Source organism: Bacillus rossius, chromosome 15 (genome assembly GCF_032445375.1).
Source record: "Bacillus rossius redtenbacheri isolate Brsri chromosome 15, Brsri_v3, whole genome shotgun sequence".
Taxonomy (NCBI): domain Eukaryota; kingdom Metazoa; phylum Arthropoda; class Insecta; order Phasmatodea; family Bacillidae; genus Bacillus; species Bacillus rossius.
The window spans coordinates 9,116,632-9,131,752 of record NC_086342.1 but is presented as its reverse complement, the minus strand read 5'-3'; the positions used below and the strand labels follow the sequence as shown (position 1 = coordinate 9,131,752).

The following is a 15,121-nucleotide window of genomic DNA, read 5'->3' as shown; positions in this document are numbered from 1 at the left end:
ATAGCATGAAAACACAACGACCAAAAATCATAAATTAGTTGTGCCCTTTAATCTTCACAATTAAACAACTTAAGCTACAGGTATGTACGAGTTGTAAATTTTATCATGAAAACTATTAATTTCTCAGTGGAATATTTAACCTTCATGGTAATACGGGTTAAAGCCGTTTAAGACCGGTTTTGCGTAAAGCTTTGCATTGAATGTTACCTCTAATTGAGTGTTCATTTAATTGCAATTATAATGTTATGCAGCTTTGGTTGTTAGATAATTCAGTGCTATATTTATGTTATCATCATGCAGAAAGGCAAATTTTCTTTGAAATCAATAAACCAGCCATGCTTAGATAGTATGTTCGAATGGATTGGTTGTTCGCTGCATCAATGCAATCCAAACGAGTTAAGAACGTTCCCTTTTTACTGTCAGAAAAGTCATGTGATTTCCTTGGGAATTCTGCACTTGCTACAAGATTTAGAGCTGCTGAATTTCTTTGTCCCACTTTAGTGGACAGTGTTGAGGATAAAACAGAGCGGTAGTGATCAGGAATCCTGAATAATTCCCCGGACTCAATTCCCGGTTGGGTTGAATCACTTTTTTGGGTGAAGGGAAATTTTCTTCCTGCTTTCAGTACTGGCTGTTGCGTTGTCTCCCCAACTTTTTACTTTGGAAGGTATCGGCAACCCATTGCAGAATCATCTCGGCAAGAGTGTAACCTCTCGTGTCAAACGCAAGAGGAACAAGTGGTGATATGGTATACATCACAAACAAATATTAACATCAAGATATAAACAAATCACATTTGTTTCCAGAGCTTTCACTTGTTACACAGCTGAAAAGTCTCTGTGAACAGAAAATACAAAAATGATTAGGACAGCCCTTACTTAAGTGAAAGCGCCTTAACAAAAACACTGCGCTTGGGGCTACTCAACTAGTACATAACATCCGCGGCAATGCGTCGGGTTACACTGTCAATTAAAATTACGTGAATTTACAACAAAATTCTTGAAGCGACAATAAACCATACTTTAATTCTGAAGGCAGAACGAAATATATTACAAGAATAAGGATATCGGCAGTTCCTTGAAAAACGAGTAGTAAACAAGTTTTATGATTTTCAAACACACAAATCTAAAACTCTTATCATTTACGTTAACGCTCTTCAGTATGATATAAATTCTTAGGAACATAATAATGAAACTTCACTAAACCAAGCGAGGGAGTGACTGCTAAGTTGATCAACGTTTAAAGTCCTCAATGTTCAAAATTCTTCTTGTATCTCCATTGTTAGTTTATTTATAACTGAAAAACACGTAGTTCTGACTGTTGAATCCGGGAGTTACTGTTATTTGTCAAATCAAAGAAAATGTCTCTTCTGGGTTGTTTTAAGCTCAAACACCGTCATCTCCAAACCATGCCGCCGTCAACGCTAGCCCCTCTTCTGAATTTATAAGTATTGATCCAACTGGTATCGCTGTCTTAACGCTGTTGCTCTTAGCTGGGCAAACAGTTTTACGTAGAAGAGTCTTACCAAGTGGTTGGAAGTAGCTCGGGCAGCGTGACGGCACGCAGACGAGATTTCTGACGGTGTAGCAGTCGCGGGCAGCAGCTCCCCGCCTCAGTTGTCGTCTCGGAGCTGTCTCTCCCCCAGGGCAAAATAGGGGACCTTATATACTCTGGAACTCGAGGTAAAAAAACTTCGGAGATTGTTCTGGGCCTACATGACAGGAACACTCCGCACACCCAACCCCTCCTCCCCCCCCCCAGGGTAACAGTCGACCCCGGGAAAAATTACCACCATGCCCCGACATCATGGATACACAAAGAAGCCTGGTTATTACCCAGAGCTCGAAATTAGTTTTAGACCCTTTGACCCCCCACTCCCCGTTAACAATGAGGTATTAGCTATCAAAATATTGTACTGTCAGAGTTTCTTTGTATGAATGCAAAATTTCAACACATTCGGACGTCTAAAAGTGGGTAAAAATAGAATGGAAAGGTTTTATTACATATTCCATTCATACATACATACATAAATACATGTAAAGCTAGTAAAATGGTGGTAAAATACTGAATCACAGCTTTGGACTTGATTTTCCACAATAAAAATTTAAAATAATATTGTTCGACTGGTTGAAATTCACTAAACAGTTATATTTTTTAAGTTTCCCTTTGGGTTTGTGAACTTTGGTTCGCGCCATCCGCCACGGATGGCAGCACCGCGGTTACACATTTCCGTTCCACGATACTTCCGTTCAAATTCACGAAATTTACTCCATACCAAACGCCGAGTAACGTAATGGCATAATAAAAAAAATTTGGTTAAAACCAGTATGGTTTTTTTTCCCCTGTTACTATCTCTCCCCGTTAAGGTCCAATTACTGCTGTGATGAAGGCGCGCCAGATAACGTTCATTGTTCAGTGACTTTCCTTGATTTTTTCAACCGTCAACAAGCAACATCATGCTAAGTCCGGACGGCGTCAAAAGATAAGAAGATACGAGCTCAGGAACGTGACGTCTGCAAAGAAAAAAGGAGATGATCTCTTGATCTCGGGATGGTGTTTGATCAACGCGTCGGGTAGGGGGATCATCACAGATCACCGGTTGCCTCCCCTCGGAGGCGGATAAAAGACGCCATTTGTTCCTCCCCCGGGATCACGCCAAAGGGGTCGAGGTCTGGGAGTCGAGCCAGTCCAAGAGACAGTACCACTGTCGAGGAGAAGACACTCTCATCTGCTCTCCGGAGGAAGACGTCCTCTGACCGCCATGGAGGTGCTGTGGAAGCTGCCCAAGCTGACGGAAGACCCGTCGTGGAAGGCGCTGGACCGATACTACAAGCGGAAAGGCGACGAGCTCAACATCTACGAAATGATGAAAAAGGATCCGGCCAGGTTCCGAAAGCTAAGGTTGGTGAATAATTGTTCCTTCGCGGGGATTGCCCCAGCAGCCGTAGTTGAGTAGCCAAGGGTCCGTTCTACAAAGGTACAAGTTCTTGTTGCCGGCAGTTGTAATCATGGACTTATAACCATAAAAAGATGCCATGATTAGGGAAAGCTGTATTTCGCGAATACATTTCGTGTCAAGGTATTTCACAAAATACTGTAGCTTTTCTCCTGTAGTTATCGGCTGAGGTCGGTGAGAGGTGTCGTCCCGCTCTTGACGGGGCCAATGAGAATGTGGGCACCGTACTGCTGCACCCTCACAATTGGCCATGACTCTTAGAAAAAGCTACAGTGTTTTGTGAAATACCTTGACATGAAATGAAATCGCGAAATACAGGTGTCCCTAGCCATGATGTGACGTAGTTGAAGTCACTTTTATTACCTCACCAAAAAAAAAAACATTGTGGAAATGTTGCTTGAACGCGTCTGATGGTTGTTAGTAAGCATGAATTAGAAACTCAGTCCTTAAACAGTCACTTTCATAGACATAATAATAATTTGAAACGGTTTCCAAAATTCAAATACAACATTTCAGCAAATTTTTTGAGAGTCCAACCAACATAAAGCAGAAAATGAGCTGGAAAAAAATATATATTTCTCTGATATCACGTGATCATGCAGGTGTGACCATCCCCTTCTTGTTTACACAAGTTGGTTCGAACAACCGTTTCACATCAATTAAATAGAAGTGTGTCCCTAACAAGGAAAGTTTCAATTGTGTATGGAAAGTGTAGTTAGTTTACTTGTAAGAAACAATTATTCAGCAACGTAACAACATTTGAAACTAACGAGATTTGGCAACATAACCAAACTTGTAACCAACAAGATTCGGCAACGGTACATCAGTTCATTAATGTACTGGTAATAGTTATCCATTAGAATTTACTCGCAGCATAAATCTGTTTATGAATCTTGATCAGCTGTATTTTTTTTTTTTTTTTTGTTTTATCTTAGCGGGTAAAATCCGTACCACAAAATCTTTCAGGAAGAATTATCAGTAGACTTGTAAATGTAACCTACCAACTTTTCTAAGCTAGGTAGAAAATTATTTCCAAAAAAAAATTATTTTTTAACAAGTGTCAGCTACAAGTTTATTAGCTACAATTGTCAATGAACCAGCTTTTTATTTAGCAGCTTAAAAGTAAATAACTCGTAAACTTGTGAAAATTCACTCGACAACACGAGTAAACCAGAATGCGTATGTGAAACTCTCGTATGTAGATATTTTAACAAATTTGTAAGAATTTGCTTGTTGGTTGCAAACTTGTGCTTTTGAGAAATGAACTCCAGGTAAATCGCTTCCTAGAAAGGGCTGGTCTTAAGGCACAGGTAGATTTATAAGTTCAACTTTATTTTTGGATCATTCTGGAAAACTTGATGTACAAAGCATCCTGCATGTTCTCGAACACTCCAAATAGAGAAATAAAACATTTTCGCATTTTCCATGCAGCCTGGATGTTTTTTAACAGTGGTGTGACGAATATTTGCCTTCTCGTCCGCGAATATTCGCATATTTTTTTGACATTCGCTTTCTCAAAATGCATGCGAATATTTTGTATGTATGAATATCATAAAAAAAAATACATATATTAAATAAGACAAAAATATTAATTTCTTAGCATTTTTTAAGAAAAGTTTTTTCTTGCTCCTTTAAAAATAATATTACGTTTTTCCACTAAGGTAATCTTGCAATTATATATTTTATCAGTCTTTACTTTAACATTAGGTAATATGAAATATAGCTTTTGAAGTTAGTATTATAAATAACAAACCTTTTCATTAAAAAACAAAAATTATATATATTTTTCAACAAAAAAAAAACATATTCTTCCCTTAAACGTTTATCAGTCTTTGCGTACACATTATTTTTTATTAAGTGTTTTAAATATACAACTTATTTTAAGAAACTAAAAACAATTAATTCAAACAAACAAAAAAACGTTATTCTCATCTTAAACTTTCATGCCAATACCTTAAAATTATTTTTACTTTTAGTGTTATAAAAATCAACTTCTATTAAAATATTTCCATTCGCATTCGTGAAATTTAAAAAAAAACTGACATTCGTTATATCACCTAGTTTCTGACGTTCTCTATTCAACGCTTGCGTTATTTTTCCTAGCATCGCTAAAGTATTCTCTGTAAAAAAAAATGGCATGTCCACGAGTTCGCATCGGTTCGACGGCGGCAGGTGGGTTCTGCGCATGCGTGTGTCGCGATGTCTTGGATTCCGGGAACACCACATAACTTAGAAAGTCACAACTTAGAACTGTCATAACTTAGAAAACTTGGAAAAATCCACGTAACTTAGAAAGATCATAACTTAGAAACACACGACTTGGAAACACACAACGCGGAACCACACAACTTAGAAACGTCATAACGTAGAAACTCATAATTTAGAACAATCACAACTTAGAAACACACAACTTAGAACTGTCATAACTTAGAAACACGTAACTTAGAAACACGCAACGCAGAACCACACAACTTAAAAACGGCATAACGTAGAAAGACATAACTTAGAACTGTCATAACTTAGAAAATTCTAAGTTATGTGTTTCTAAGTTGTGTGTTTCTAAGTTATGACAGCACCCCTTGTATTCCAACCCCAGCGGGCAAGACCGCGCAAACAGCGGCCTTTTGCCGCGTCTGCCAATTATAGTTCCAACTGGAAAGTATGTCATTCAGTGTCAAAGACCTTGTTGTTCCAGCCTGGAACTGAAGACGCCGTCCGATGGAAGCATACTTTTTGACTACTCGAAAAACAGGATCGACGAGGAAGGGATGTCGCTTCTGTTCAATTTGGTGAGTGTTTATACTACTCTGAATTGTTTCAACGACTTCTAGTTTTGATAAATGGAAAAGGGGGTGGGCTTTAGGGGCGATAGCTATTTCCGAGCTCGAATAGCTTTTTTTTAAAGGTAAATTTTGTTATATTTTAAAGGGCGTGTTTAAGTTTCCGCATATACTTAAATTCTGGTATCAAACCCTCTTTTAATCTAAAGTGTGATAAAATAATTGAAGTTCAGTACGCATCTGAGAACATATATATTTTTTTAATGATCGAAGACCAAATCTCTGGACTTCTTTAATGTCATGTTTCGCAACTGTATCTTTCGTTGCACGATAGACCTTCCCGAAAGATCTTCCTGAAAGTTCCCCTTGACTATGATGGTACACACAAAATATATATATTTACCGGTCTCTTTATTTCACTATTTAAAGCCCCTAAGGTACTCGGAAATTTATTCCTGGCGAAATATATAGACACGGCTACAAGAGGTAGTATTTCTTTGAACTCTACCTAAAATATTCCTATAATAATCTATGTAATGACACCAAATTTTTATGGATTAACTGAGTGGTTTTGCTAAAAAAAAAAAAAAAAAAAAGGGATAAATACATTTGAGTTATTTCATATTGTATTATGCTACAATCAATTTTATTTTTATAATTTGTTTGAAGCATCTCTCTATCTCTCTCTAAATCTCTATCTCTTATGCATATCTCGATATCTTTCTCTATCTCTATCTACATATATATATATATCTAAAGCTCTTTATATTTTTCTATATCTCTATATATGCCACTCTATAGCCATGAAAATTTTAAAAATTACATATTTTTACCTATCTATCTTTTTATCTATCTTTTTAACTGACAGAGGTGTGTCAGAGTGTGTGTTCGAATGCAAAGTTGTGTTAAATTTCAAAGCAAACGGTGGAGAACGTTCGGAGATTTAATGTATTCAACGAACGAACATTTACATTTTTTAATTATTTATGATTTTTTTTTGTGTGTGTGGGGGGGGGGGGGGGGGGTTATATAAACAGCAAAGAGAGGAGGGGAGTTCGTGGTGAAGACCATCTGCCAGACGTCAGGTCCTGGGACCGATTATTTTCTTTCTTGTGGAGGGGGCAGTGGTGGTGGGTGTGTTTATAACCAGCAAAGAGGGGTAGATGAGGGGAGACCGTGTAGTCCAGGCATTTTATGAGAATAAATATAGTTTAAAAAACTAAAGAAACATGCTTTTAAAGATTATCAAACTAAAAAGTAAAAAATAATTTTAAAATTTAATTTATGACAATAGTATATAAGCAATACTAGTATAAACGAGAAAAAAGCTTGAGGCGCTTTGTGCCATATTTTTTGTATATTAAGCGCCCCATGCTTTTTTCTCGTTTATACTAGTATTGCTTATATACTATTGTCATAAATTAAATTTTAAAATTATTTTTAACTTTTTAGTTTGATAAACTTTAAAAGCATGTTTCTTTAGTTTTTTAAACTATATTTATTTTTAACTTTTTAGTTTGATATTCTTTAAAAGCATGTTTTTTTTAGTTTTTTAAACTATATTTATGTATAAGTATCATAGGGAAATGAGTTACCGACACTACCTATTACCATCTGAGATAACTATTTGGAGTTGCAACGTCACAAAGAAATGGCAAAGTCTCTCCGAATCATTTACAGTTAGATGTATGGATATAATCTTAGAATTTACCGGAATATTTATTTTTAACTTTTTAGTTTGATATTCTTTAAAAGCATGTTTTTTTAGTTTTTTAAACTATATTTATGTATCATTATCATAGGGAAATGAGTTACCGACACTACCTATTACCATCTGAGATAACTATTTGGAGTTGCAACGTCACAAAGAAATGGTAAAGTCTCTCCGAATCATTTACAGTTAATGTATGGATATAATCTTAGAATTTACCGGGAAAAAAAAAAAAAAAACATTTTTTTCTTCGATGTGGCCGGGAGTAGGACCCACGATCGCTGAATCCGAAAGCTGATGTCACAGAAGTCGCGCGCCTTAGACCGCTCGGCTAACGAACGTAATGAAATTGGTGGGACATTTTACAGTGATAAGCCACTCACTCTTAGTCGAAAGAGTTACAGACGGACAGACAAACAAACATACAGGTGAAGCTAATATAAAGCATGTAAAAAGGGGTCGATTTATGGACAAATTGCAAGAAAAAGTTTTATTATATCAAAACTTGCAGAAAAATTCGTAGAAGATTTGTCCCGGAAAAATGCTTAATAACTTAATAACTGGAAAACGGTGCGTTCTACGAAGAAATGTATAGACACTAAAATTAAAGAGAGCCAAATTTACCATAACATATAAAAAATGTACAAAAAATCCACTAATAACTACTATTTTGTTTTCTGGAATTCGTCCCGGAAAAACCTAAAATATTTAAATAAATTGAAAATGGCGCATTTTACAGCAAAATGTTTCAGGACAAAGTTAAGGTACACAACGATTTTCATAATATATTACAAATTCACAAAAATTAACACAAAATAGGTTTATGGTTTTCCAGAAAATTTTCAAAAAAAAAAAAAGTCAAAACGAAAACGTTGTATCGTACGTCAAAGAAAGTCGTGACTAAAATTAAAGACTTTTTTTTACATTAAATACAATTTCAATTCACCAAAATCTGGTCATATATACATATGTATATAGTTTTTTTTGCGACTCGTCCTGGAAAATCTTTAAAAATTCAATAAAACGAAAACGGATCATCGCATTGAAAATGTTTCGGTGGGACAAACAGAAGCACACAAGATTTCCTATACTAGATTCTAAATTCACTGAAATCTGGTAAATAGATTTTATTTTGTGATCGGCCACGGAAAAAAAGTATTGAACATGTAGGCTAAATAACAGAAAGCGTCGTATCCCATGTCAAATTATGTCAGATCCGAACTATATTCATTTTCCATAATATCTTTTAAAGTCACTTAAATTATATTCCTTTTTCAGTTAGTGCTGTGTTAAAACGTTTTTGAAATCTACCAAAATTATTTTCCAGAAAAAGATATCAGACACGTTTCAACTGCTTATCGTTTGAAAGAAAAATTCGACACGTCCATTCTCACAAAACATACCATACAATTAAATTTACACAAGATTTCCAGTGACCTGTTTCGAGAAGAAATAGAAAAATACACACACATTGGGATGCACTCTGCAACACACAATACTGAATAAACATGCATGGATATGTAGAAACACCCTACCTTAAAAGCCGTCACAGTAATTGCAGTCCTCGGAAGGTAATTCACGCCGGTTTTTACAGGTTGATCCATGACAATTTCCACAAGCCGAAGAACATGAGATGCCGTGTTTCCTACAACTGCAGTTGGATGCACCGCAACCATCTTCCTTGCAAGTGCACCTGATTACCTTAAAAAGACATTCCGGAGCTGTTGGCTTGTCTGTCGAAATTGGCCGCATTTTCTCCATCCCCATTCTTCTGGATTCATCTTAATTCCCTTCCATTATTGTATCTGATAGAAAACCCTTAAGAAATGAAACCGAGCTGAAGCACTAGTTTGAGGTAACTGTTCTGGTTGTACACATTTGGAACTAGTAGCTGCTTTCTCACTCAACACTTAAAAACGCAAAGTGTCAAGTGTGTCACTTCTCGACCCATTGTACAGGCGTACTAGCAGCTGTTCTTCCGATTTTACAATATTTTTTTTTTGACACACCGGGAATACTATCTGAAAATACTTTCGCAAGTTTCTTGATGGCACTGTCATTCTGGATCAGATCCAATATTTTCCCCTTTCCTATACCATAGATGTGTGATGATGTGTCACATCCCATGAATGCATGGCAGAAAAGAATATTACTACAAATTTCATCACCGAGCTTGCAGAGTTATAACACATGGATACATAAAATCACTCAGTACAATGGAATGGGAATTCAATCGTATGAATAGTAACTATACCAGGACAATAGTATAAAAATTTTAAGCAAATTTAGATAAAGGTCAATTATATAATGCAATTTTTTTGCCCTTAATTTAATTCACGATTTATTTTGAAGTACGGTGCACGGTTTCCGTTTTTTTTTCTTTTGATAACTTTTTTCCGGGACATTTGCTGGAAAACAAAAAAAAAACTAATTAAGTGTTGGTCTGTGTGAAATTCTAATATATTATGAAAAACATTGTTTGCTTTATCTTTTTCCTAAACCATTATGCTGTAAAGTGCAAAATTTTTCCATTTATTTCATCTTTAATATTTTTTCCGGGACTAATCCCGGAAAACGAAGCAGAAGTTATAAGCGGATTTTCTTGAAATTTGGATATGTTATGGAAAGGTTAATGTTATTTAATTTTTGTCTCTACAGGTTTTGTCGTCAGATGCACCGTTTTTTAGTTATTATTTTTTTCGCGTTTTTCCGGGAGAAAACCAGGAAAAAAAAAGTTACCAAAAGAAAGTGTATTTCGATGGATTTCGGATATGTTATTCTACGAATTTTTCTGCGAATTTTAATGTAAAAAAAAACTTTTCTTGCAATTTGTCAATTTTTTTTTTTCCATATCTTTCCTGTACTAGGGGTGAAGACCAGGGGCGTAGCCATGGGGGGGGGGGGGTTAGGGGTTCAAACACCCCCCCCCCCCTAGCATCAAATCTTTAATTAATTTCTTATTCATCACTCAAACAAATTTCATATTATAATTAATAAAATTTTTACGATTGCAATATTTAAATTGAAGTACCGAAAACTGCTAAAATAGCACTATTTTACACCTTAAAATCCAAATTTTCCCGGGGGAGGACCCCCGGACCCCCCGCTTTAATACAGAGGGACCATGCTTCTTAACACCCCCCATACGCAAATCCTGGCTACGCCACTGGTGAAGACGCTCTGTGTTGGCAGGCGAGGGCGAGGCGCGTGGAGGCGGCCAGGGACGCCATGTTCGCCGGCGAGAGGATGAACTTCACGGAGGAGCGCGCCGTGCTGCACGTGGCGCTGCGCTGCCGGGGCGGCGCGCCGATCATCGTCGACGGCCGCGACGTGGCGCAGGACGTGGCGCGCGAGCTGCGGCGCGTCAAGGAGTTCAGCGAGCAGGTGCCGCACTCTCACTCCCACACTCTCACTCTCACTCTCACTCCCACCTTTGAATATATATACTGTATGGAAGTCGCCAGCCCAGGTTAAAATTTCCAATACGGTTTTGAGGTAGTTGGTTAATTCACCGCCGCAATCGCCACCATCTCTAGGGCATCGACTCGTGGTGGTCCCTAGCGGACAAGTGTCGAACTCTTCGAACACCACTTCCCCCACCCTCCCGTTGAACGACCACGAGCTGCAGTGAATGATGGATGGGGGGTGCGGGGGGAATGACAGCGGGCGACAGTGCTGCGCTCTAACGTGTAAATAACAACCTGAGACGATACAGGGCGTTACGGCAGCGCCACTACAGCGGTGAAGTTAGTTCCCAAGCAGCTCATCATACGCTCCTGAAAAACGTAGAGTAAAAAATCCTATCCACTCGCGACTTCTATACAGTATATATATATATATATATATATATATATATATATATATATATATATATTCAAAGCTCCCACTCTCTCACTCTCACTCTCACTCTCACTCGCCCCAGCTCCCGCCGCGGCGTCTGGTTTTATACATTCTGTTCGAATCAAACTGAAGAGTAGCACAGATGGCATATGCCAAAATAAAAAAAAATTTTAAAAAAGTTCTCTGTATAGTCGGTTTACGGACGATAGTTTATCGTGACAACGTCATAACAAAACATTGATGAAATTATTGCATACTTTTATGAATAAAATTGAATAATTTTTATTTTAATAATAAAATAATAAATACTTGAAATTATACTAGTAATCAGATTTTTTAAAATGCAAGATAAATAATTAACCTTTATTGCCGAAATTGTCGTTGTAATAAGCGATGGAAACCACATTAACTTTTCACTTTATTTTATAAACCGTCGAATGGAAGAGAGATAGATGCGGCGCAAGCGTACAATGTGCGTAACGCGACACAGCGCAACGGAACCATGTGCGTAACGGGACACTTTTTTCCGTGCGTGCAGCCGGCGTTCATCGATTTATTAGACGTTGTAACGTCAAAATCCATTGGTACACCAGATATATACAATTTACAATATAACACTATATAACATATATATTTTTATATATAAGATATATTATATATATATATATGAACTTTTGATACTGTTACAGTTAAAACATAATACATGTTGTATACTATTACACGTAGAAATATTACACATCCAAAATAAAAACACCGAATACCTTATTTTTGTTACAATTAAAAATTACAAATAATTACATAGCGATGTCACTCCGAAGTGCACACATATTAAATAAAAACTTTCTGTAGTTGTGTACTCAGAGAAGTTCATGTTTAATAATAACGATGATTTGATTAAGTTTCTTAGGGTTTCATTGTATGAAATAATATACAATATATAATATATTTATATATAATATATGTATTATATAATATATTCATAATATAGGTAACACCATAAATATAACAATATGTACACGCTGCGATACCAAAAGTTTTTTTCCTCTAGTCTCTTCTCACAGTCCATTAACGTAAAGTACATTAACATTAAGTAAAAGAAAATTAACGGCACCTAAGTAGTAAATTGCGCGCCTTTTCTTTCTGGTAAACATTATCTGATTAGTTCAGCATAAGTGTTTCGGTGCGTTACGTTGAAAGTGTTCTTGGTTTTGTATCAAGGCTTAAACGTTTTTTTTTTATACAACTCGGTCTTGCCAATAGTGCTGTGCTGTATAGGCTAGCTAGTTAACGTCTAACGTGCATTGCAGACTGCGGCAGCGTCAAAAATGTATCTTATTGTGTAAGAAATAACGGCAGCAATAACGGCTATCGACTCAAGAGCCCGCGAGCTAGCGCCAGCTGCGCGCAAGGTCGACGACGCCGGAGTGAACAGCGTGGCAATGACCCCAAACAACCGAGGCCTTCGAACGAGCACTTTCACTCGTGGGGAAGGGGGTCAACACTGGGCGACGAACGACGGGCGGAGCGCTTATTTTTTTTTTCTGGAGCAGTTCCACGAGTGCTGCCATCTATGGCGTCTTTACCTTCCGCGAAACTTTACACGGTAAGTTCGAACACAAACGATCACCAAAATTTCCAATAAAAAAATTGGTTGTCTGCAAAGTCGGTTTACGGACGATAGTTTAACGTGACGTCATAACAAAACATTGATGAAATGATTGCATTCTTTTATGAATCAAATTGAATAATTTTTATTGAATTATCACTATTTTGTATGGATACAAAGAAGGAGTGAAATGAAATCTACAATTTAATTTATAAATTTACTTTTATTTCCACTCATTAATTCAAATATGTTTATTACTTTAACGAAGAGATTATTTTAACTATAACTTTTATACATGTTTTCTATTTAACTTCTTCCAATCTGTGTTATTCTGTTAAGGATAGGACGATGATCGGAAAAGTAGGAAACGAATGGGAGTGTTTCAAGTTTAATGTGCCTCGAAAAAGTCAAATGGATGGTTGTTCCAATCGAGTGGAAGAGAGATAGATGCGGCGCAAGCGTACAATGAGCGTAACGGGACACCGCGTAACGGGACAATGTGCGTAACGAGACACTTTTTCGTGCGTGCAGCCGGCGTTCATCGATTTATTAGACGTTGTCACGTCAAAAAAGGGCCAGAGCTCTGCTATTTCTTCCATGGAGCCATCCATAGAAGCTGGCATGGCAGGTCTTGCAAGGAAACTTGCGTCGTGTGATAGGGGCTTAAGCGTGGGACAGACTGTGGGCACACACGTGATGTTCAAACGAAGTTAACGGACAAGGAGGTGGTCCCCTAACTTCCTCGCACATGTTGTTTATTTATTTTTTTATTTTTACGTGATAACGTCTTATAAATCGATGAACGCCGGTTGCAAGCACGAAAAAGCACGACACATTGTCACGTTCCGCCTGAGCCGAGTGTGCGAGCGAGAGCGCGGAACAAGCGATGGAGAGGCACGATCGGCTTGTGACGCATCTATCTCTCTTCCACTCCATCGGCCGATGCGTCCGAGTAGAAGAGAGACAGCGGCAGCACACAACCTACACGTGAACTGTTTTGTCAACTGCTTTATAAAGTGAAGTGAAAAGTTAATTTTGGTTTGTATATAATTTTTTCATCAATGTTTTCTTATGACGTTATCGCGTAAAATTATCGTCCGTAAACCGACTTTACAGACAACCCCCCCCCCCCCAACTTTTTTTTTTTTTTTTTAAATTAGAATAGGTTAGCAAAGGAGCAAATCTTGTTAAGCTGTGTCGTAAAGCCCAGATGACTATGCACAAAATCAATTCCAGTTTATTGCCCGCCATAAAATAATTTTGTCAGTTAGGTAAGAACCTACCAAATATTTTGTGCTGACGAAAAAGATTTATTATGTAGAGGCCAAGGAATCGCTTATTAGCGACGGCGAAAATTTGAAGCCGCCAACAATTGATTTTGTTGGGACTCGAAACATTTTTTTTTTGTTCACCAAAAATATTTTGCGCGTGTTTTACTGACAAAATTATCTTGTAGCGGCCGTAGAACTGTTTTTGTTTTCAGTTTAATGCCATAAGGAAAATTCTTACCTCTTTCGTTACCGTCATTCAAGTGAAAAATGATTTCAGTCTAAGCACTTGATAAATGCATTCGTCCTTCTTTTGGAACATTTGAACGCCAGGGCCGAAATAATAATTATTCTGTGTAAAGAACAATATAAAAGGAATGCTGTGTAACGGGATAGAGATGTTTCGTAATTCTTTACACTCGGCAAACTCGTGGCTGGAAGTTCTTAATATTTTCCCCGTGATAACGAAACAATTATGGCTGTTGTTTTCTGTCTGCCGCATGTTGAGATTCAAGATAATTTTAATTCGTAATTGCTAATGCCCCAGACAACTGTTACGGCTGTTACTTTTTTTTTTTTGCGTCACCGACCACTGATAAGGCAGAGACAGCCGCAACTACTGATAAGGGAGTGGCGGAAGTGAAAAAAAGAAGCTGTTTGATCTCACAGAGGGCGACGGAAGACTGCAATACTGGAAAACTACCATAATGACAGTATTCCACCTGGCCTTATCGATAAAGGCGGAAAAGTACCATAACGGAAAACTGCCATAATTTAAAAAGGGCGAAGTGGAATTCTGCCATATTTTCTTATAGACTCCATGGAATGAGTGCAGCTGTTTTTCTCTCGAAGTAGTGTGAAGAATACATCGCTAGGTGGCGCTGTTAACCCCCTAGTTGTTTCTTAGGTTAACTTAAAAGGTTACAGATAGCGCTTCTGACGATGACTTTCTGTAGTTCC

General features: G+C 37.4%; 1 protein-coding gene across 2 annotated transcripts in view; it reads left to right on the top strand.

Annotated features, from left to right (window-relative positions):
* The window catches only part of LOC134539691 (glucose-6-phosphate isomerase-like), a 33,035-nt gene continuing 17,914 nt past the window's right edge, over nucleotides 1-15,121 (top strand). The window contains exons 1-4 of one of the 2 annotated variants that reach the window (XM_063381897.1): nucleotides 1-80; nucleotides 2,450-2,901; nucleotides 5,652-5,745; nucleotides 10,640-10,831. In XM_063381897.1, coding sequence (XP_063237967.1) covers nucleotides 2,762-2,901; nucleotides 5,652-5,745; nucleotides 10,640-10,831 — 426 coding nt within the window. In that variant the 5' untranslated portion in view covers nucleotides 1-80; nucleotides 2,450-2,761. The remainder of the gene's footprint in view (nucleotides 81-2,449; nucleotides 2,902-5,651; nucleotides 5,746-10,639; nucleotides 10,832-15,121) is intronic. The other variant, XM_063381898.1, reaches the window with a different exon arrangement.